Source organism: Schistocerca gregaria, chromosome 2 (assembly GCF_023897955.1).
Source record: "Schistocerca gregaria isolate iqSchGreg1 chromosome 2, iqSchGreg1.2, whole genome shotgun sequence".
Taxonomy (NCBI): Eukaryota; Metazoa; Arthropoda; class Insecta; order Orthoptera; family Acrididae; genus Schistocerca; species Schistocerca gregaria.
Genome location: NC_064921.1, coordinates 927,079,236 through 927,102,784, shown reverse-complemented (window position 1 = coordinate 927,102,784; position 23,549 = coordinate 927,079,236). Strand labels below are relative to the sequence as shown.

The following is a 23,549-nucleotide window of genomic DNA, read 5'->3' as shown; positions in this document are numbered from 1 at the left end:
ATAGGTGCCAGAGAAGCAATTCCAGAGCTGCTCCTAGTAACAGTAAGCAAAACTCTGGAATCTTTCATAGTAATTGTAGACTTTGACACTTTATGGTGCAGCAGAAAATCGTATATCTTTAGAGGAATTGGGATAAAATACAGACGGGTTTGGGTTATTAAACAGGTAGAATAAAGAGGAAAAATTAGGAAAGGAGTAGGTATTTATTTAACGTAAGATCGCCGAATATAGAGTTGTGAAGCGAAGGACTTTTCCTAGGAGTATACTACGTATCGTGACAGAAGATTGCAGAAAGTAGCCCGGTGTAGGTAAGGAAAGCCTTCTTCAATTAAAGAATCTTGCTGGTATCACATATTGACACGAATCGAGGGAAGAAGTTACGATAGCGCAGGTGCGGAGGGCAGTGCTCTATATGGAAGTAAAATCTTCTAAATAGGAAAATAAGCCCGTCAGAAGTACAGTGCTGTAGAGGAATATTAAACACTGGGTCAGGGGGAGGGAAGGGGGGAGGAGAGTGGAATTAGGCGCAAAATCAAAAATCAAAAGGTGCGTCTAGTGGTTTAGGGAAAACCATTGGCAAAAGAAGAGAAAAATTATTGGCACATGTGCTATAGCGTCCAGGACAGCAACAGAATAGGCGGACAAAAAGGGACAATCATGGAGCTTAATGGGTATGATACATGAGTTGAATGGAAAATATTCACAGAACATAGGAAGATACGGAGCGTGTAATCAAATTGAAAGACTGATAAGAAAAACGTCACGAATTTGATGCGTACAAATACATTACGAACATTTATTCGAACAGCTTCTACACTTTGTTCCAACAGCTCTCGTCGGTTTGACAGCTGTTCCGTGCGCTGGTGAAGGAACTTGCGCGCCCTCGGTTAATCTGCGCCTCCGTAGGTCCCGGGGGATGCTAATTACAAAGCTCCGGAGTTAAGCACCACAGGTATTAACGGCATGTTAGCTGGTATTAAGCGGCGATTAGTTAATTAGCAGCAATTAACGCCCAGGCCGTTAGTGCACCCCGCAGCTGACTTGCGGTTCGATGACTAGGCAATTATGATAGCAAGACTTCACTCGTTAATATCGAATATCTAATGTAAAATGTTTTTCCACGATAATAACACAAATGTGCATGCTCAGTGCACCATTAAAGCCTGGCACATAGCGTATGAATAATGTTGTACTCCAGTCAGAGGTGATTTCGACTGAAATAAAAAAAAATCTGTGAAAATGCTATGTTTGGTTTAAGTAAGGCAACATGTTACTTCAAATATATACACTACACTGTCATTTGGTACGAGTTTTAGAAAAGCTAGGAAATACGAAAATTAAGTTTAACCTCACTAGAAATAAGTACCGAGGCAAGCTGCTACAGCCATGAAAGTGCTTGTTATTGCACGGTCCAGTCACATTAACGTGACCACCGCCTATGTTCGACTCAACGCGCAGGTGGCAACACTAACACTGGGGGGGGTAAGTGAAGAGTGTCGGGCGACGCGGACAATGGCGCAGTCGTTGTCGTAATGCCGAAACGGACACATTCATCCGACGTCCAAAAGGGCGTGATCATCGGGCCATTTCCAAAATTGCTATAGTTTAATACTTTTATCTTGGCCGTTCGCGCATGTCCTCCCAGACGCGGGAGATCGCTGCGTTGCCAATTGTACGCGCCAAGAGAAGCAGCGCCATAGTATAGTTCGCAAACTTACGTTTATGGGGGAGCGAGCAGTTTATGAAGTAAAGCCACCATGGCCGCATTAACCCTTTCGCTGCTACAGAGATGTGCTCCCCGCATCCCGCGATGGACGCGATTTTGTCATCATTGCACTGCTCGCCTGTGCAGACACATGGTGTTTCGACTGCTTTGACACACTTTACAATTCGATTTCACAAAAACTATTTGGCCCAAAAATTAGATTTTTACACATCTTCTTGACTGATACCTTCCCCCCATAAATGACATAATTTTGTTTCGATGTTCAACGCAGTTATTGTGCAGCATTAGATGTAGTAAACCATTCCACGAAATGTTGAAGAGTTTGCAGAGGTAAAAAAGTCCATAGCATATACTTTCCGTATGGTCGATTTTAGTTGCCACTAGAAATTTCAAAAAACTGCATTCAAACGAATAAAATTCAAGAAGTAAGACACTTCGATATTGTTTTTAAATAAAAATATTAAGCACCGATCAAGGTTTGAACTCTAGAACCTTTTGCTTAGCACCCATACACTTTGACCTTTACGCTAAAGCAGCAAATCGCTCAATGCATCTCCAGGAACATCACGCAAAATACCGACAAACACTGTTTGTATGGTTATGAATTACTTACGTTTCGTCGAAGTACCATAGGAAATAAGCAATTACCACTGTTCTTCATTGCGAAAAAACGGTTGGTGAGAATGATAAAAAAAACCTTTCCTTGCTATCGCCTCAATTAGGAGGCTTATTGCTTGTATGGTTTAATAAATTAATATAATATGAAGCAATTGGTATAAAGAATGCTTTTTACAAACTTTCTATGAAAGAAAGTCTGCTATCAAGACATTGCTTTTGTTCAATTACTTTATTTATGACTGAACGTTTGTAAAACTGAAGACACTCGTCCGTGCTCTGCACTGCAGTCGAGCTCTGGCAACGTCGTTCTCTGTTCATTGGCTGACTGTCTTTTGTGACATCAGATGCGCAGAACGTACCTAAACTCGGCAGCCGTCATAAACGACACGCACTTCAAGTTTGTAAACTGCGTGCGCGCCGTTGTAGTTACACTAGACCATGCGCGGTGTGGCGCAGCGTGCTGGTGTGGTCGACGCCGTGGAGCTGTTACTGCTACAGCTCGGCCGGCGAGGTCGAGACGCGATGCGCGATGACGGATGTCTAGGTCGGTTAACGAGTGACAAGATCTCAAAAAGCTCTTAAGAAATCGTTCCTCACGTAATGATTAAAGTTTGGCTGCGAGTCCGCACAGTTTCCTTATTAACACGAACCGCGCACTCTGATTGTCCCTTATGGTTTGAAGTTGAATTATTATGTGCCCGGTTAACACTTTAGTGCAATAATTGATGAATCTTACTTCGTGCACATCATCCACATCATCAAAAGCGAGGGAAAAGTTCAATTGCAGATCGTATTGGTCGTTGTTTCTTCGTTGCTAAGTAAAATTGTTCGCTCTGTATGACACGAGATCCACAGATACTCTTTAACAATGTCTTAATTATCTTGCGTCGTAATATTATGTAGGTCCAAACCTTCCTTGTCACAACTAACAGTCCACGAATTTACTTCCAAGTTAAAACTGTTCAGTAACTTTTGATGAGCAGTTACCAAATATTCATAGAATGATGGAGGCGACACGTTGAATTTCCACTTTTGATGAACAATTTTATTGTTCCTTTTCGCTAAATACTTTATAAACGTCACGCCGCACGTACACACGGTTAATTAGCGGTGGCAGTTCTGTTAGTTTCAATTATCATGACAGTTACGACAGCTTTAACCCTCGGCGTAATTGTATCTTCTTCATGTATTCGTGTCAATGTCTTCTACTCGAGACTAAACGTGTATTATAGACTTTTGAAACTTTGGGCATTCCTTTATATAAGTTCACTTATATGCATGTTGAGTCCAATATTGCCTACTTCCGTTACTAAAGTCCAGCAACTCGGTATACACACTTAGCATACCATCTCGGTTCAAGTCTCTATTCTGAATATCAGTTCACAAAATCCGTGCGTCTACCTCACGCAACAACGACTCTTGAAAGTAAAACAATCTCGTCGCGCTCCCTTCGCTCAACTATGGCAAGAGCTGCTCTCGTATGACTTGATAGCACGATAGCTAGCAAGCGACATACTTTTTCCGTGAATGAGTGTTGTTGTTGTGTTGTTGTTGTTGTTGTTGTTGTTGTGGTCTTCAGTCCTGAGACTGGTTTGATGCAGCTCTTCATGCTACTCTATCCTGTGGAAGCTTCTTCATCTCCCAGTACCTACTGGAGTCTACATCCTTCTGAATCAGCTTAGTGTATTCATCTCTTGGTCTCCCTATACGATTTTTATCCTCCACGCTACCCTCCAATGCTAAATTTGTGATCCCTTGATGCCTCAGAACATGTCCTACCAACCGGTCTGTTCTTCTTGTCAAGTTGTGCCATAAACTCCTCTTCTCCCCAATTCTGTTCAATACCTCCCCATTAGTTATGTGATCTACCCATCTAATCTTCAGCATTCTTCTATAGCACCACATTTCGAAAGCTTCTATTCTCTTCTTGTCCAAACTACTTATCGTCCATTTTTCACTTCCATACATGGCTACACTCCATACAAATACTTTCAGAAACGACTTCCTGTCACTTAAATCTATACTCGATTTTAACAAATTTATCTTCTTCAGAAGAGAGTATGAGTATTGTAGACGCATTGAATTTCTTCGTTGCGTTTACAACTCTCTTCCACATTAAAGTTATCTCTGACCGACATTTCCTTGGACTTAACTTTGATGGTATTAATTTGCAATTATTACTTAGATGTTTGGCCAATAACTAAAGATAACCTTTCTTCCTTCTTCCTTTCTACCAAAACACACTCTGCAATGCTTAATGTTGGTGTTTATCAAGACTTTCGGGTGTTATATCATTGGCAAAGTTGTCGTACCTGTCAGGATAACTATTCCCTGCTTTACATCATGATGGTCTTTCCTAATTGAGTTTTTGGGGTTCATTAGGGTGTTACAATGGGAAAATGGCGCTATCTAAAACCAGTGCCAAGGCAATTATGGTGAACCACGGGCCCTAGATGACAGGGGCGAGAAATGGCTGCAGAGATCTGCACGGGCGAATACACGTGCAACTGTTGAGCAACCTTCCGTCCAGACGACCCACGGGCTACCCACAGTGCCCCCCCTTCAACTGTTAAGCGAACGTTGCTGCATATGGGCCTCCGCAGAAGGTTCCTGGTTCATGCACCCATGCTGACTGCTGAAGGCTGGAATCCGCACGTCAGTAACATAACTTGGCGTCCACTGAGAGGCGACAGGTAGCCTTTTCAGATGAATCATGTTTTATGTTATTGCAGGCAGATGGCCGTTGGCATGTACGGTTCTGCAATAATCGTCGGGAAGGTCGAAACCGGAGGAGAGAGCGTTTGCGTGGCATTCCCTCGGTGATCTCGTGGTCGGGAGGGCCCAATGGATCATCACAAACATGAATCTGTCGTTAGGAGCCATGTCCACCCCTATACACAGGGTGGCCATTGACCGTGACCCGGCCAAATATCTCACGAAATAAGCGTCAAACGAAAAAACTACGAAAAGCGAAACTTGGCTAGCCTGAAGGGGAAAACAAGATGGCGCTATGGTTGGCCCTCTAGATGGAGCTGCCATAGGTCAAACGGTTACCATCTGCGTTTTGTAAATAGGAACCCCATTTTTTTATTACATATTCGTCTAGTACGTAAAGAAATATGAATATTTTAGTTGGACCACTTTTTCGCTTTGTGATAGATGGCGCTGTAATAGTCACAAACATGTAGCTCACAATTTTAGACGAACAGTCGGTAACAGGTAGGTTTTTTAAATTAAAATACAGAACGTAGGTACGTTAGAACATGTTATTTCGGTTGTTCCAATGTGATACATGTACCTTTGTGAACTTACCATTTCTGAGAACGCATGCTGTTACAGCGTGATTACCTGTAAATACCACATTAATGCAATAAATGCTTAAAACGATGTCCTTCAACCTCAATGCATTTGGCAATACGTGTAACGACATTCCTGTCAACAACAACGAGTAGTTCGCCTTCCGTAATTTTCGCACATCCATTGAGAATACGCTGACGCATGTTGTCAGGCGTTGCCGGTGGATCAAGATAGCAAATATCCTTCAACTTTCCCCACAGAAAGAAATCCGGGGACCTCAGATCCGGTGAATATGCGGGCCATGATATGATGCTTCGACGACCAATCCACCTGTCATGAAATATGGTATTCAGTACCGGTTCAAGCGCACGCGAGCTATGTGCCGGACATCCATCATGTTGGAAGTACATCGCCATTCTGTCATGCAGTGAAACATCTTGTAGTAACATCGGTAGGACATTACGTAGGAAATCAGCATACATTGCACCATTTAGATTGCCATCGATAAAATGGGGGCCAATTATCCTTGCTCCCATAATGTCGCACCAAACATTAACCCGCCAAGGTCGCTTATGTTCCACTTGTCTCAACCATAGTGGATTTTCCGTTGCCCAATAGCGCATGTTATGCCGGATTACGTTACCGCTGTTGGTGAATGACGCTTCGCCGCTAAATATAACGCGTGCAAAAAATCTGTCATCGTCCCGTAATTTCTCTTGTGCCCAGTGGCAGAACTGTACACGACATTCAAAGTCGTCGCCATACAATTCCTGGTGCATAGAAATATGGTACGGGTGCAATCGATGTTGATGTAGCATTCTCAACACCGACGTTTTTGAGATTCTCGATTCTCGCGCAATTTGTCAGCTACTGATGTGTGGATTAGCCGCGACAGCAGCTAAAACACCTACTTGGACATCATCATTTGTTGCAGGTCGTGGTTGACGTTCCACACGTGGCTGAACACTTCCTGTTTCCTTAAATAACATAACTCTGCGGCGAACGGTTCGGACACTTGGATGATGTCGTCCAGTATACCGAGCAGCATACATAGCACACGACGTTGGACATTTTGATTACAATAGCCATACATCAACATGATATTGACCTTTTCCGCTATTGGTAAACGGTTCATTTTAACAAATGCATTGAGGCAAATAGCGACCGCGCTGTCGAAATGTTACGTGATAGCACGTGCTTATACGTTTCTGACTATTATAGCGCCATCTAACAGAAAGCGATAAAAGTGGTTCAAATAAAACATTAATATGTCTTTACGTACTACACGAATATGTAATAAAAATGGGGGTTCCTAATTTTTAAAAAACCGCAATTGATATCCGTTTTAGCTATCGCTTCGACATCTAGCGGGCCAGCCATAGCGCCATCTGGTTATCCCTTTCAAGCTAGACGAGTTTCGTTCTTTTTAGTTTTCTCGTTTGATGGTTATTTTGTGAGATATTTAACCATGTCACTATCAGTGGACCACACTGTATAGTTTTTCTTGTACCCGGCACGATGGCATCTACGAGGAGGTCAAACCAACATGTCACACAGATGGCAGTGTACGTGAGTGGCTCGTAGAACACCTCAATAAGTTTACCGTACTCTCCTGGCTACCAAACTCCCCGTACTTAAATCGTGGGACCACCTCGAGCCGGCTGCTCACGCCATGGATCGTCAACCGGGAAACTCATATCAGCTGGTCACGGCCACTGGAGCCGTCATGGGCCCACATCCCTGTCGATGCCATCCAGAACCTCAATGACTTTCTTCCTGTTTTTCCGTGTTGCAAAAGGTGGTAATTCATTTTCACAGGTGGTCACATTAATGTGACCGGACCGTGTATACATAAAATGAGACGTGTAAAATGTTTACCATTGCCCAACGTCCAAGTCTCTTTGTGCAGCGCGGCTAGTGAAGCAATTTGCTTTGAAACGCGTCCTACCGCGGCGGTAGGTGGAGTTTGTCAACAAAATACTTCAGTGTATCTGACCTCACTGTCACAGCACCCTCAGGAGGGCTATCTACAAGAGCGGTCGAAACGTTAGAAAATTTTACATATTGACAATGTGGTCACATACAATGAAGAATTTTATTGCCAGTACCGACAAAGGCTGTGGAAACTTACGCTTGCAGAATAAACTACTGGCCATTAAAATTGCTAACCAAGAAGAAATGCAGATGATAAACGGGTATTCATTGGATAAATGTATTATACTAGAACTGACATGTGATTACATTTTCACGCAATTTGGGTGCATAACTCCTCAGAAATCTGTACCCAGAACAACCACCTCTGGCCGTAATAACGGCCTCGATGCGCCTGGGCATTGAGTCAAACAGTGCTTGGATGGCGTTTACAGGTGCAGTTGCCCATGCAGCTTCAACACGATACCACAGTTCATCAAGAGTAGTGACTGGCGTATTGTGACGAGCCAGTCGCTCGGCCACCATTACCCAGACGTTTTCAGTTGGTGAGAGATCTGGAGAATGTGCTGGCCAGGGCAGCAGTCGAACATTTTCTGTATCCAGAAAGGTCCGTATAGGACCTGCAACATGCGGTCGTGCATTATCCTGCTGAAATGTAGGATTTCGCAGGAATAGAAGGGTAGAGCCACGGGTCGTAACACATCTGAAATATAACGCCCACTGTTCAAAGTGCCGTCAATGCGAACAAGAGGTGACCGAGACAAGTCAACAATGGCACCCCATACCATCACGCCGGGTGATACTTCAGTATGGCGATGACGAATACACGCTTTCAATGTGCATTCACCGCGATGTGGCCAAACACGGATGCGACCATCAAGATGCTGTAAACAGAACCTGGATTCATACGAAAAAATTACGTTTTACCATTCGTGCACCTAGGTTCGTCGTTGAGAACACCATCGCAGGCGCTCCTGTCTGTGACGCAGCGTCAAGGGTAACCGCAGCCATGGTCTCCGAGCTGATAGTCCATGCTGCTGCAAACGTCGTCGAAGTGTTGGTGCAGATGGTTGTTGTCTTGCAAACATCCCCATATGTTGGCTCAGGGATCGAGCGTGGTTCCACGATTCGTTACAGCCATGCGGATAAGATGCCTGTCACTTCGACTGCTAGTGATACGAGGCCGTTGGGATCCATCAAGGCGTTCCGTATTACCCTCCTGAACCCACCGGTTCCATATTCTGCTAACAGTCATTGGATCTCGACCAACGCGAGCAGCAATGTCGCCATACGATAAATCGCAATCGCGATAGGCTACAATCCGACCTTTATCTAGGTCGGAAACGTTATGGTACGCATTTCTCCTCCTTACACGAGGTATCACAACAATTTTTCACCAGGCAACGCCGGTCAACTGCTGTTTGTGTATGAGAAATCGGTTGGAGCCTTTCCTCATGTCAGCTCGTTGTAGGTGTCGCCACCGGCGCCAACCTTGTGTGAATGCTCTGAAAAGCTAATCATTTACATATCACAGCATCTTCCTCCTGTCGGTTAAATTTCGCATCTAAAGCACGTCATCTTCGTGGTGTACCAGTTTTAATTGCCAGTAGAGTAGAATTTGCTTGCGACTACAGTGAATGTCAAACAAAGGGTTGCAGAGGGTGGGAGGGTGAGAGTAAGATGGCATGCCTTTGGCCAGGCAGTCACGAGAGAATGCAATCTGCGACGGAAGCGCCAGTGTCCAGGAATGTAATTAGAGCGCAGTCGGCAGGCGTCTCTTGATTAGGTGCGCTAATTACGGTCCAGTGGCGGTTGGCTGTCCCCGCGGGAGGGCGGGCGACAGCTTAGATGCCACGCGACCACTTGCCGATACCCACGTCTGCTCTGGAATTGTCTCCGTCGTCTCAAAGCAAATACCTCGCCGGGATAGCCAACAGGCGCGAGCGCGAACTACTTGCAGACACGATGAGCTCGCCAGGGGCTTTCGAGGGCTAATGGAGAGTGCTATGAAACCACTCCACCAACAGATCTTCGCAATAGCTTTCCGCGGACAATATCTTGTGGGCGTTTCGCAGCAAGCAGGATCGCATTGCAGTTACGGAGTTGTCATAATTCCTACGAGTGTGGACTCGAGCTTCCTCTTGTAGAGGTGCGTTTTGTTCTAATACGTATTACCGAAATTACGGTGATATGGGGTACCAGATGAAATTTCTGCCTGGACTTGTGATTGCCTGGCTTGTAAGATGCAGCTTGTTATCCTGACCGGAAAGTTGTCGAGAGCTGTAGATGTAATTTAATGCGTGCCTCGGGGCAGTGTGTTGACCCCGTGCTGTTGGTGTTGAATATTATGACCTGCCAGAGATTGATAATAGAAACTGCAGATGTCTTGGTGACGTTATCTATAATATTGTCTGAAAAAAGATTAATTAGATTTTATGGTGGTGCTAACAACGGTAGATTTCTTTAAATGTTTAGAAATGTCAAATTTTGTACTCCACAGAAATCATAAACGTAAGGTTTTAAATCTGGAATGTGAATGAGTCACAATGAGTGTTGAACCCTGCCTTGACGAAAAATATGGGGGTCTGGGGAGCCTGCCTTCTCGGATCGGTAGTCAACATTCAAACAAATCGTATTAATGAGTTTTATTACGAAATCAACAATGACACTACTTAAATTTGACAATAACACAGAAATGTCGCAAGCAAAGCGCGACATGCAAATAAGAAATTTCTTCAGTATATACAATTCTTAAGTCATTTGTCTTGGAAATAACTCATCTTGACTCTGATGTAGAAGTGGGCCGCGATCAGTCGTAGCGGCGCTTATGTCCTCTCATAGAGGTTGCTGTGGTCACGTTGTCGTCCTGGAGAGGGGTCGGTCAGTGTGCAATTGGGTGACGTCATTATCACAGCCCTCTCTGCTCTAACGTTCCCGACTGGCGTGCTGGTGCTTGACATTACGTCATAACAATGGGAATCAGTTAACTCACACAAATACCTCGGTGTAAAACTTTGTAGGGATATGAAACTGATGAATCACACAGGTTCAGTCGTATGTACTGCAGGTGACAGAGTACTGTTGTACGTAATATTACAAATCGATTGTGACATAATTAATTGTGCTCCTTACTCATCGCTGGTTGTGCATAACATTCGGAGCTGTGAGCTCCTTTTCCGGCAGATGTCATTGTCTTAGTGCTCTGTTCAACAATGCCCAAGCACACCGTTATACGAGGGCAATCGTTTTTTAGGTTTCGTGCGGAACAGGAACAGTTGAATGCAGTCGAATAGCGCAAAAACTGGAAATGAGTTTGTAAGTTAGTGATTAACTGGTTTATTGTCGGAGGGTGCACGCAGTTAGACACGAAACGAGTGGTCAAATAAGTACCCAAAATCTAGGTGAGAAGTGCCTGTTGGGCGGGCTGTATTAGTACTTGAACAATTATTAAGGCTACCGTGGACTGTTATAGCCTCATGGTTTAATTTGGAATAGCAGTAAAGCAAAGGTGAACTTCAGTGGGAATTAAATTTAATTATAAATATGAGACTAGTCAACATTAGGAAGTGCGTTGGTTACGAAACCAATGAACCATGTCAATTCTCCTAAATTGTCGAATTGGTGACTTTATGAATATTAAAGCAACACGGTCACATTTCGAACGATGCACGTTTTCTGTTTCATCGTCCTTTAGTAACTTCCGATCGCTGCAAAGCAACTGTTTCAGTTAAGAAACAGCAAGAATATAGGGGTACAGACGTTACGCTGGTAGACTTCTCCGCCCGCAGGCCTTGATGGGTCCATCAGTGCCGACCGACCGCCGTGTCATCCTCTGCGAATGGCGTCATTGGATGTGGTGTGGACGGACGTGGGTTCAGAACGCCGCTCTGCCGGCCATTGTCTGTTTTCATGATCAGGAGTCGCTACTGCTCTATCAAGCAGCTCCTCAGTTGGCATGAGGAGTCTGGCAAGGGAATGGTCCAGCTCTGAAGTCTTTTATTCAGGAAGAATACAACGAAAGAAATTCACTGTTAAAATTTTAGCAGCCAAAACACTGCAAGTATTTTTTAAAAATTGTTGAGGTCACTAGTTTTGGTCTCACGAAGATGCACTTGTCACAGCGATTTGTGCAGCGCTTCCTATGTAGTGCATGACCGGCTGTGACAAGAGACTGCAGACGCTGTAGTGCTTATATACGGAGCGACACAAGCGAATTTGTAGCACCTGAACCATACAAAAATGTCACATATATCATTAATGTTTCGAGTAAGAGACAGTTCGTATCGACAGCTGAACTGTTGCATATGTATTTCTTACAAGGGTGGCTAGCAGAGGAAAATAAATCAAGGCAGTGTTTAATGTTACATTATTGACTTCTATCAATCGTGACTTTAATTTATTGAATTGAAATACTTCTTATGTTACATCATTTTACAAATTTTTATAGTACAGTTCTTATGATAATTTTAGAAAATGTATAGTTTAGTAACAATGAAACAGTTCCTTGTGTATTCCCCATACTCGTCACAATAAAGCGAAGTGTCATTTGAACGACGAAAACAAACATTTTCCTTACAACAGGCACATATGACTAAATGAAAAATTAATGCTTAGAGGCACTTCACGGTACTAACTAATTTTATTTAGACAGAATTGCGGTGGAATAAAAATTGGTCCTGGCAGTTGCTCTGCTTATTATGTAGTATAAGGAGCTTACTTAAGGCACTTCGTAAAATATGCCGATGCAAAATGATAATGCATAAAAGACTGAAATTTAAGAATAATGCTGTCTTGATAAATCTCAAATGGCATAGAGCTATGGGAAATCATACTGTCTGGCATTTACCTTAAAATATTTTTCTACAATCCAAAAACTTCTTTATCGAGAGTCACTTGGTCGTTCTGCGTGGAATCTGAATTTTACTAACAGTCTTTCTCTCGTCCTCCTGAAGACAGAGGTATCGATATGTCAAGGTCATGAGTCCAACAAAAGAAATGAATTAATTTCTGCAACTGGTTCGAAACAGTTTCGAATGAAATGTTAAAACTTATTCTTCCATATTTTTCCAGATTTTGATCGGTCTATTATAAGATTTAGGCACCAAACAGTCCTTTTTCTTATTTTTGTTTCGTATGCCTTGAGGCCTCTGAAGAAAGATATAAAACTTCATAAACAGTAATACGCTCATAATTCGCATTGTCATTGTTGTATATCGATGTGCCGTAGTATTATTCAATTGCGCAACAGACTCTCTCTTCTTTTCTCCTCGATAAAGTGCGGTTCGCTCGCGGTTCTTTCGCGAAACATGACTGATCCGCGTTAGAAGCAGCAGACATGGGGATAACAGCAAGCTTTGTCTTCATGTCAGGTATGAATTAATGGCATCTCCTCTACACCTTTACTTGAAGTAAACTTCGTTGTTTTGAAATTTCCTATACTGTTTGATTCCTTTAATCTGCTTAACCAGGACGAAGAAGACGTGAAAGAGCAATGTTCATCTCAGCTCCAATTCGAAGGTCGTCCATTGATAACGGTGCATTGCTTCTTACAAACAGCTCTACATGGTTCATATCTCAAGAAAACTTCTCTAAAGAATTGTGTATTATTTATTCAAGTTTAGGACTTTATGTTGGTTAGTTATGAGGGATGACAAGACTTTGTGGCCGCACTGTACAGTAAATCTTTCGGATAATTTCTCTTTCACATTTTCGTGAGTTTCATTTTGGCGAGTATTTATTACTTCGTGGAAGTCTTTCTTCCATTTATTCAGTTCACGGTCTGATTTTACGAAACAAAATCCTGTTTGCTCACTGCTTAAAATTAAGTGTTAAAAATATTGAAAAAGGTTACGTAAGCTTAGGTATTGATTCAGTTTGATCTCCATTGTTAACACTTTTTAAAGCTGCCGCAAAAGCAAGTGGTAAATGTTGTGGATATTGAAAGAGTTGCAAATTTGAGTGAACAGTAATTATGGACAATTGTTTTAGACGAACTATGAACGAAATCTGAAAATCGCTTTTCATATTACGATCGCGCCGACTTGTGTTACCTGTTTACCGATGTGCCGTCAACTAAGGATATGCAGCCGTCATGTTGCGCATGCGCAGTCCGCTACAGCTCTAGTAGGGTTTCACAATTCTGCAGCCGCTTAGCGACCTACGAATTTTGGCAATTTTCAACGTTTTTTTCTTAAAAAATACTTATGGTGTGTCTTAGTAACTGAAATGTTAACAGGGTCTTTCTTTCGTTGTATTCTTCCTGAATAAAAATTTTCAGACCATGTTTTGACATGTGGGATTGGACCATTCCCTTGTGTGTGCACGCCATTCATGTTCTCCGACTAAGGAAAACTCCATGGAAGTACTGTAAATCGAAAGTGGGTCTTCCCCATGACACTCAACCGCGGTGACCACTCAGCTACAAGGGCAGACTGTGCTGTGGTAGGATACTCGGTGAAACGAGCTTGCATGCTAAACTCTCGTGTGACCAGTCCGAGAATATTATTCAAATGTCTGGGCCCATAGCAAATAGGGCAAACAGGGAATATTGAACTTATACAAAGAAGGGCAACACGAATGGTCACAGGTTAGTATGGGTTACGAGAGAATGTCACCGATATGCTGAAAAGTTGCCTTAGTAGCTTGATGGTAGACGGGAATTATCCTGCGAAGCCCACTTACAGTGTTTCGAGAACCACTACTGAATAACGCTCCAGAAGGAAACTGAAAATGATGATATCTAAGCACGTGATGCAGAAACACTGTACTTGTGTGGAGCATTCGCAGATGGCAGAAAATGCAAGCGTCTTGCAGTGTGCGGAGTAGGAATGAAGCATAGCGGCAAAACACGTCGGGCCCTACCGAACTATATTGGACTCGCCGATAAATTGATTTCTTGATTTTAAGTGTCATGCTGGGATAGCAAAAAAATTAGATGTGTCTGGTCAGCATTAAGGAGAACAATTCTTGCAATTAACTCGCTTTCATTACGATCGTGCGGTGGACGTGGTAAGCTTAGTAAAACCGTCTCGTTTTTCCGGCCGCGTCATTTCGACTGAAATCTCGATATCTCGACAGATTTTTCCTCCATCGGTATAAATAGTAAAACTACTGGCAGCCATGGAGGTGGGGTGTTCCGCATACTTAGCTTTCATCACCTCGAAAAAGTGTTTATGTAAGTTCTTTTTTTATTTTATTTTTAACGTTAAGTGTCCACAGTCCTGATTCATACTGAAACCTCCGTACCACAGTAGCCCAACACGATTTCTTAAGCTATCCAGATTTACGTGACACGACTTACCGAAAATGAATTACGGCACGATACTTTATCGGTCGACTGCGCCATTTTGATTTTTCTCCTTCAGTGTCGTTCTACGGTACTGTGGTGTAGGGTCTGTAATGTGTACCAGGTTTGGGACGCAACCCCCAACACTAAAACCTTACAATTATCTACAGACGTCAACGTTACAGGCTCCCTTAGTTAGGTCTGATAGCAATCGAATTGGTCGAGAAAGTGGCGCTCTTGTCACAGATTCCTAGCACTCCTGAAAAGATGAGGAATGTTAGCTTTGAAAAACGTATCTGCAACTTAAGCATTTACTTAGTAAATATTGATAAAAACAAATTTAAAGGTGGGACGAACCGAAGCATAAACAGTGCAATGACATCTGTTTAGCAAAACTGAGACGGAGTGCGACAACAGCACCCAGACATGAAATGTTTTACGACTTTGCGCATAAATACCTTCTGTCCTGAATATTATGACAACTTTGTGAAAACAATCTATTACTTGAAGCTAGTTTAATAAAGAACACCACCTCACAAGTGGAAAAACACAGTGCATCCAGGAACATGGTCAGTCATGCTGGTCCAGCTTTATGATGCGGTGAGAGATAAAAATGGATAGCCGTACTGGCCTTCACATCTTTGAACACTTTACACTCCCCGGTCAATGTTATTGCGACACTTTACTCATTCCCCGCGAGCTTCTTTTCAGGGTGCATTCAGTCCTGACTTCATTATTATGGATGACAATGCTCAGTAGCAACGAAGAATGGCGGTGGACGAAATCTTGAAAGAAGAGGATGTTCGGTGAAGGACTGGCCTGGACGTTCCCCTGGCCTGTGGTATGTTTTGGAGGGACAAATTGCAGGACGTCCATATGCACCAGTGATCAACCAGTAGTCGTGAAACGTGCTGGTGGAGGAATAGAGGGCCCTGCTGCAGTTTCGTAGCTAGCGTGGGAGGACATGGCGAGCATGCACTGGCGTCCGTAATAATCACACACCCTAGTAAGATCCATTTCTCGCCGTTTGCGACTTACAGGGAAACATCATGATTCGCGATGACTTTAGTGTAACTACTGCCTTTGAATAAAATTGTTATTTCTAGTCTCCTTGCGTATCTCTTTCAGTTACTTTGTACTGTATCTAGCAGTTGTTTTTGTGTACGGTCCAAGTTTCATCGACCTATGTTACTTAGCAGTGACACGTCATGTTAGTTACTTTGTCAAATGGTTCAAATGACTCTAAGCATTTTGGGACTTAACATCTGAGGTCATGAATCCCCTAGACTTAGAACTACGTGAACCTAACTAACCTAAGGACATCACACACATCAATGCCCAAGGCAGGATTCGAACCTGCGACCGTATCAGCAGCGCGGTTTCGGACTGAAGCGCCTAGAACCGCTCGGTCACAGCGGCCGGGTTACTTTTGTCCTTAAGTTTTGCACACCATTGAAATTTCCTGGCTTGATAGATCAAAAAAGCTGCATGTCAAATTTTTCGTCTCTACTTCCTTTGCACCACTGTGTTACGTGTTAACATTTATCCTTTACACATTGCAGTCATACGGCAGTCTGCGGACATGTACACGAAAATAAAAAAAAAGACTCATGTCATTCTTACAAGGAGACTCAGTTTTTCCAGTGATAATTAAAACATCGATTGACCTCGTGCTCGTTTATGCAGAATTATAGCTTGCACACTAGTGGTGTCGGGAGAAGGCCGTGCTAGGAGGGACGTTCAATAAGTAATGCAACACATTTTTTTCTCGGCCGGTTTCGGTTGAAGAAGCGCGGAATTTGTTGTGTGACATCATGAAATACTCCCGCTTCATCCACTACAGTGTCATGAAGTTCCGGTAGGTGGCGGAGCTGTACGTAGGCCTCAACATGAAGTCTGTAACGGGGCAGAGTTCCAAGCAGAGCTGTCATTTTTCTTTTGGCGGAAAACCAAAGCATCGCGGATATTCATAGATGCTGGCAAGAGGTCTGCGGAGACCTGGCAGTGAACAAAAGCACGGTGAATCGTTGGGCTAGACGTCTGTTATTGCTACTAGGTGGTGCAAACGCGTCCGGTCGGCTGCGTAGAGGTGTGTCTGCTGCAGTGCCGGAACGTGCGGACACCCTCATTCGTGGTGATCGACGTATCACAATCGAACAGCTCACTGCTGAAAAAAGATGGTTCAAATGGCTCTGAGCAGTATGGGACTTAACTTCTAAGGTCATCAGTCCCCTAGAACTTACAAGTACTTAAACCTAATTAACCTAAGGACATCACACACATCCATGTCCGAGATAGGAATCGAACCTGCGACCGTAGCGATCGCGAGGTTCCAGACTGAAGCGCCTAGAACCGCTCGGCCACACTGGCCGGCCCTCACTGATGAACGTGACGTCTATGTTGGTTGCTGACATACTCTTCTACCAGTTGCGGTGGTCCATAAAGAACAACGAAACTGCTTGCCCATTACAAAGCTGATAAAGAGAATTTTTTGTCGAAAATCGTTACGGGCGATGAAAGATAGGTTCGTCACTTCGAACAGGATACAAAACGGCAGTCCATCTAGTGGCAGCACACCACCTCTTCTCCGAAGAAAAATTTCAGTGCCGCATCCTCAGGCGATAAAACCACGGGAACGGTTTTAATATTTTTTTGTGGGATCTAAAATTTAAAAACCTCTCTCACACCGGCCTGATTTAGCTTCACTGATCAGGATAGTAAAAAACATGCGGATATTAAGGGAGTTTTCATTCACAAAGCAGGCTTATCACATTCACACAGTTTAATACTGTTCTATCCTAATTAAATTGAGTTTAACTTAAATTCCATAAGGCAGCGAAGCAATTTCGAAGTCTCGGTGCGACGAAAATTGTCAGTCGATCTCCTGAAAACATTTGTAATAATTATTAATTTTCGGTGATCACATGGGGAAGACCGGAGATCTGCTGGTAAGACTGTGTTAGCCTATTTATTGAAAGTAATAAGCTGGATATCTTGAGCATACAAAATGGCAAGTTCGTCCAGTGTAAATCAGACGTTCCCCGCTGATCCCGTGCAACACAGCGTAGTAAGCAGACACTGTCAATAATAATCAGTTAAATAATACGCGAACACACTTACTTTAGTTTAGTTCATGTATTAAATTCTTTCTCATACAGAATCTCATCAAGATGGCGACTAGCTCAACAATACATACATATAAATCTTCGTTCTTTCACGGCTAATCGACAAGATCTCAATGATTCTTTTCGTAAGAGAAAACATAGACAGCAGAGAAGCTATTCCATGGAGTAAATGGACGCTCCAAGGAATAATAAGTTCAAAATGGCTCTGAGCACTATGTGACTTAACTTCTAAGGTCATCAGTCCCCTAGAACTTAGAAGTATTTAAACCTAAGTAACCTAAGGACATCACACAACACCCAGCCATCACGAGGCAGAGAAAATCCCTGACCCCGCCAGGAATAATAGGGCTTGAAACTATCGTGTATTAAAGTTTAGGAATCGGTAAGATAAGAAGAGATATTTCGAGATATGTACTGAGATATATAATTTATAAAATTTCTGAAAATATCGCGGAGAGACCGCTGCTAGAGACATTACACGGTCTTCTGGTACTCTGAAGGGGTTATTGTTTGATGTCCTCTCTAATGGTGCAGCGATCAACTATGAAGTGTACTGTGATACCCTCAGACAACTGAAGAAACGACTCCAGTTTGTTCGTCGCCACAGCAGTGTAAACGAATTTCTCCTTTTCAATGACAACGAGAGGCTTCAGACAACTCTGTGCACCTGATAGGAGCTCATAAAACTTCACTGGACTTTTCTTTCTCAACCACCCTCTATATATCTGATGTCACATCTTCCAACTTCCATGTGTTTGGCTCAGTGAAGGTGTTGAAATCGATATGTGGATGATTGGCTTAGATACTGACCACTAGCGTGGTACTATGCGAGCATACAGCCCCCCAATAGTTGACTTAAGACCATCGCATTGAAGGGAAATTCTGTTGAAAATGTAGATTTTGTAGCCGCATGAGTGAGGAATAATATGGTGTTCTGGAATCCCGAATAGAGCCAACCTGCTTTCAGAGAAAAAAAGAAAATGTGTTGCACTACTTATTGTACACCTCTCGTAGTTTCATGCTCCGTGAGAATTGACTGTCTGCCTGTCTGCCGCAGCCGCGGACGCTGTCGGAGTGGCGCCCTGTGTTCGGGGTGACGTCTGCCGTGTCTCTGACGAGCTGCGTGGTGTACCTGGCTGCGGGCAGCGGCGACGTGCAGCCCTGGAACCACGCACCGGGCCCCGCCGGGCGAAACGACCAACGCGACCAGGAGCTGCGGCTGCGCCCCGACCACGACCACGATCACGACCAGAACCACGACCACGACCGCGAGGACGAGGCCGCCTGAGCAGCCGCGCCGCCTGCTGCCTGCTACTTCACTGCCACCAGCCGCGACCCCGTTGCTGGGCTCACCGCAATCACTGCCGGCTGTCGCCGACGTTTGCAGAATAGCTGACCATTGAGTACAAGTGCCTTACTCTACTACAGATCCCTATGTAAAGCACGCCAACACGGATAAATGCTGAATGTGTGGACTACTAACTTTGTGTTTTTCGAACTAAAATAGATTAAAATTTCTCACGCTGGGAAATCAGAAGGAGCGTTCTTTTATTTGGCAAAACCTTTCTAAATCCAATATCGCATAAATATTTCACTTACAACCAGTTTCGAAAGACTTTCCTGTCATGTTCGAGTCTCGAAAATTTTTTGTTGTTAAACTTCTTCATTTTGAGTTGAAGTTTCACACTCAAAAGTTGTTATTTTAATAGACAGAAGTGCAACACATTATACAAAGGTTAGTCAAGAATAAAACATTTAAAATCAAGAAACACATGGCAATGTGCGCATATGTAGCACACACAGATTATTTTTACTTCGTAAAACTAGCAGTACACAGTAAAATGCGTAGGAGGTAACAATCCTCCGTGAGCGCTACATATGCACATGTGCCATGTGCACAAAATGTTTCTTTCTTTTATATGAATATTTTTTATTTCCAACGAACTTTTGTGTAATGTGCGACATATTATCCTCTAACACGACAGCTTGGCGTGAGGTTCCAGCTCAAAATGAACTCGTTTTATCAAAAAGATTGGTCAGAGCAATGTCTGTCGAAACCAATTGTTGCAAATAAATAAATATTTATGCTAGCTTGGTTTTAAAAAGTTTTTACCAAATAAAATAGGCATGGACGTCACCACACTGAAGTTGTCAGGCTTTATTTTTAAATTCACGACGGGATACGCCTCAACAGATGCCCGTCATCAGGTGAAGTTAGTCGTGTGCTGACACCCCGAGTGCCGCGAGACCGGGTGATGTCAGCGCGAAATAAGTCTACTAATCGGATGGTATGGAACTGCTGTATTTCTTTACGTTGAAACCATTATAAAACGTAATCATTAGCACTAACACTGGTAACAACAGCGAGAAATGCTGGTTCAAGTCTGTACATTCCAGCAGCATGTGTGTGGTGTAATGAATGAAAAGTGTTAGCAATGTGATAAACTTAGGACAATGCTAGAACTTAGGTAGTTTAAGTATTTTCAAAATGGACTATGCGAGTAATAATTTTACCATTAAGTAAACCCAGAAGCTAGTTTAGTTTCTAGTTTTCTAGTATTTGTTATGGGTTTCTATGTTCTCTTTGAATCTGACAAGTTGACTGGACTCCTTACTTCAATCGTTGTATTGAATGAACATCAAGTTTTCATATTTTAGTATAAATATTGATTGAACTTGAGTTATTATAGTAATTTATAAATTTATATGAATCTATTAAAGAATGTTTACTACGTTCTTTCTTGATGAGAGAGTAGAGATGCCGTGCAATTGTGAAATCCAGATGTGCCAATGTTATAAATGGTGTTAATTCAAATTTTAAACATTTTCGGCTTATCATACTGTTTAGTTGTTCCTGCTTGGTATCTCATTTGTTTTTTATTTTATGAACTGATAATAAATAAAAATTTATATGAAGCAGTGTTTCAGTTTCAAAAAATACTGTAATGGAGAAAGGAACCAGGATAAGTATATGAGTGTTACAATGCAGTAATACAACTATAGGTGCGTAGCTGTTCAGTTCGTATAGACATAAATCGAAAGATAGACTGACGAAATAAAAATAAAAATAAAAAAATACTTCATCTACCCATATATTTGGAATGAAGAGCCATGTGCGAAATCATTCTAGACAAATAAGTTTAGAAAAGATTTCCAACACTTAAATCTATATTCGATGTTAACAAATTTCTCTCCTTCAGAAAAACTTTTTGCCATTACCAATCTACAGTTTACACCCACTCTACTTCAGCCAGTATCAGTTATTTTACTATCCAAATGGTACAACTCACCTACTACTTTAAGCGTATCGTTTCCTGGTTTAGTCCCTTCATCATCGCCTGATGTAATTCATCTACATTCGATTACACTTGTTTTGCTGTTGTTAATGTTCATCTTATATCCTTCTTTGAAGCCACTGTCCATTCCATTAAATTTCGCTTCCAAGTCTCTGACAAAATTACACATTATTTGTAAAAACCACAAAGTTTTATTTCTTCTCACTGAACTTTAATTTCTTCACCAAATTTTTCTTTGGTATCGTTTACTGCTTTCTCGATGTATGGATGGAATAGCATCAAGGTTGGGCTACAATCATGTCTCACTACCTTCTCAACTAACGCCCCTCGACTCTTATTACTGCTGTCTGCTTTCCCTCCAAGTTGTAAGTAGTTTTCCGCTTCCTGTATTTTACCCCTTCTACCTTCATAATTTAAAAGAGTGTACTCCAGTCAACATTGCAAAAGCATTCTCTAAGTCCACACATGCTATAAACGTAGGTTTTCCTTTCCTTAACCTATTTTCTAACGCAAGTCGGAGGGTCAGTAGTGCTTCGCTTGTTTCAACGATTCTACGGAACCTAAAATGATCTTCCCAGACGTCTGCTTCTACCAGTTTCTCCATTCCCTGTAAATAACTCGTGTAATATTCGGCAAGCATGTCTTATGAAACTGACATATCGGGAATATTTCCGCTTTCTGTGGAGCTGGGATTATTACATTCTTCTCGAAGGCTGACGGTGTTCCATCTATCTCATACATATTTCACACCAGGTGGAATAATTTTATGATCACTTGTCTCCCAAGGATATTACTTCAGGGATCATGTTTCGACTTAGTTCTTTCAGTACTCTGTCAAACTGTTCTCGGAATATCATATCTCCTATGTCCCCTTCATCTACGTCCTCTTCTTTTTCTATAGTTTGCCTTCTAGTTCACTTACTCTGTGTAGCCCCTCTTTATACTCCTTCCACCTCTCACCTTTACCTTCTGTGCTTAGTACTGCTTTTTTCCATCCGATTCCCAATATTCATACAGTTGCCTCACTTTTCTTCAAGGGGTATCTTTTTTTTCCCTAGTTCTATGTGCTTTTATATCTTTACACTTGTCCTGTAGCCATTTTTGCTTAGCCATTTTACATTTACTGTCAGTTTCATTTTCTAGATCTTTATATTCCCTTTCGCTTGTTTATTTTGTTGCATTTTTATATTTTCTTATTTCATCAGTTAAATTCAGTATCTCCCGTGATATTCAAGGCTGTCTGTTAGCCCTTGTTTTGTTACCTATGTGATCCTCTGCTGCCTTCACTAGTTCTGAAAGCAGCCCAGGCGACTTCCATTGTATTCTTTTCCACTCTTTCAGTGAAACGTTGCGTAGTGTTCCCTCTGAAACTCTCAACAATTTCTGGTTCTTTCAAGTTATCTATTTCCCATCTCCTTAATTTATTTTTTGCATTTTAATCTACAGTTCATACCCTGTAATTTGTGGTCCTAGTTCACATCAGTACCCGGGAAATGTCTTACAATTTAAAATCTGGTTCCTAAATCTCTGTCTGACCATTAATAATCTATACGAAACCTCCCTGTGTCTCTAGGTCTCTTCAACGTATACAACATTGTTTTATGATTCTTAAACCAAGTGTTGATTATGATAAAATTACTCTCTGTGTAAAATTCTGAATAATTTCTTTTATCTTATGATGCATTTTTGTAACTCTTCACTATCTGCGTAGCTAGTTGGCGTAGAAATTTGTACTACCGTGACGGGTGTTGGTTTTGTGTCTGTCTTGGCTATTGTAACGCGTTCACTATGCTGTTCATAGTAGCTCACCTACATTCATATTTTCTTATTCAGTATTAGAGCTACTCCTGCGTTACCGCTCAGCAATTTCCCCTTGCTTTCAGCCGTTCGCAGTACCAACATAGCAAGGCCATTTCGGTTGATTTTACAAGGATAGACCAGTCAAACATTCAGGCTGTTGCTCTTCCAACAACTGAAACCGCTGCTCCCCCTTTTCAGGAACCACATGTTTGTCTGGCCTCTCCACAGATACGTTGTGGTTGATCTTACAGCACGGATATCTGCAGCGTTGACGCATGGAGGTCAGCCCACCATGGCAAGATCCATTGTTCATTGAGCTGGATATAAGACTGTATGCATAAGGAGCGCTCATAAAGAAACGAGCAGGAGTTTGGAATGCGCAAACCGGTGACGGGAGGGTAATATCGTGGCGTGTGTAACGAGGTGTGCCTCCGACCACAGCATGGCAGCCCGTCGCTAGAGGGCACGCA

At 42.5% G+C, this 23,549-nt stretch overlaps 1 protein-coding gene across 1 annotated transcript in view; it reads left to right on the top strand.

Moving 5' to 3' along the window:
- LOC126335355 (sialin-like) overlaps nt 1-20,895 on the top strand; it is a 429,162-nt gene extending 408,267 nt beyond the window's left edge. Inside the window, exon 12 of the mRNA XM_049998542.1 lies at nt 19,041-20,895. Coding sequence (XP_049854499.1) covers nt 19,041-19,271 — 231 coding nt within the window. The 3' untranslated portion in view covers nt 19,272-20,895. The remainder of the gene's footprint in view (nt 1-19,040) is intronic.
- Nucleotides 20,896-23,549: the final 2,654 nt, after the last annotated feature.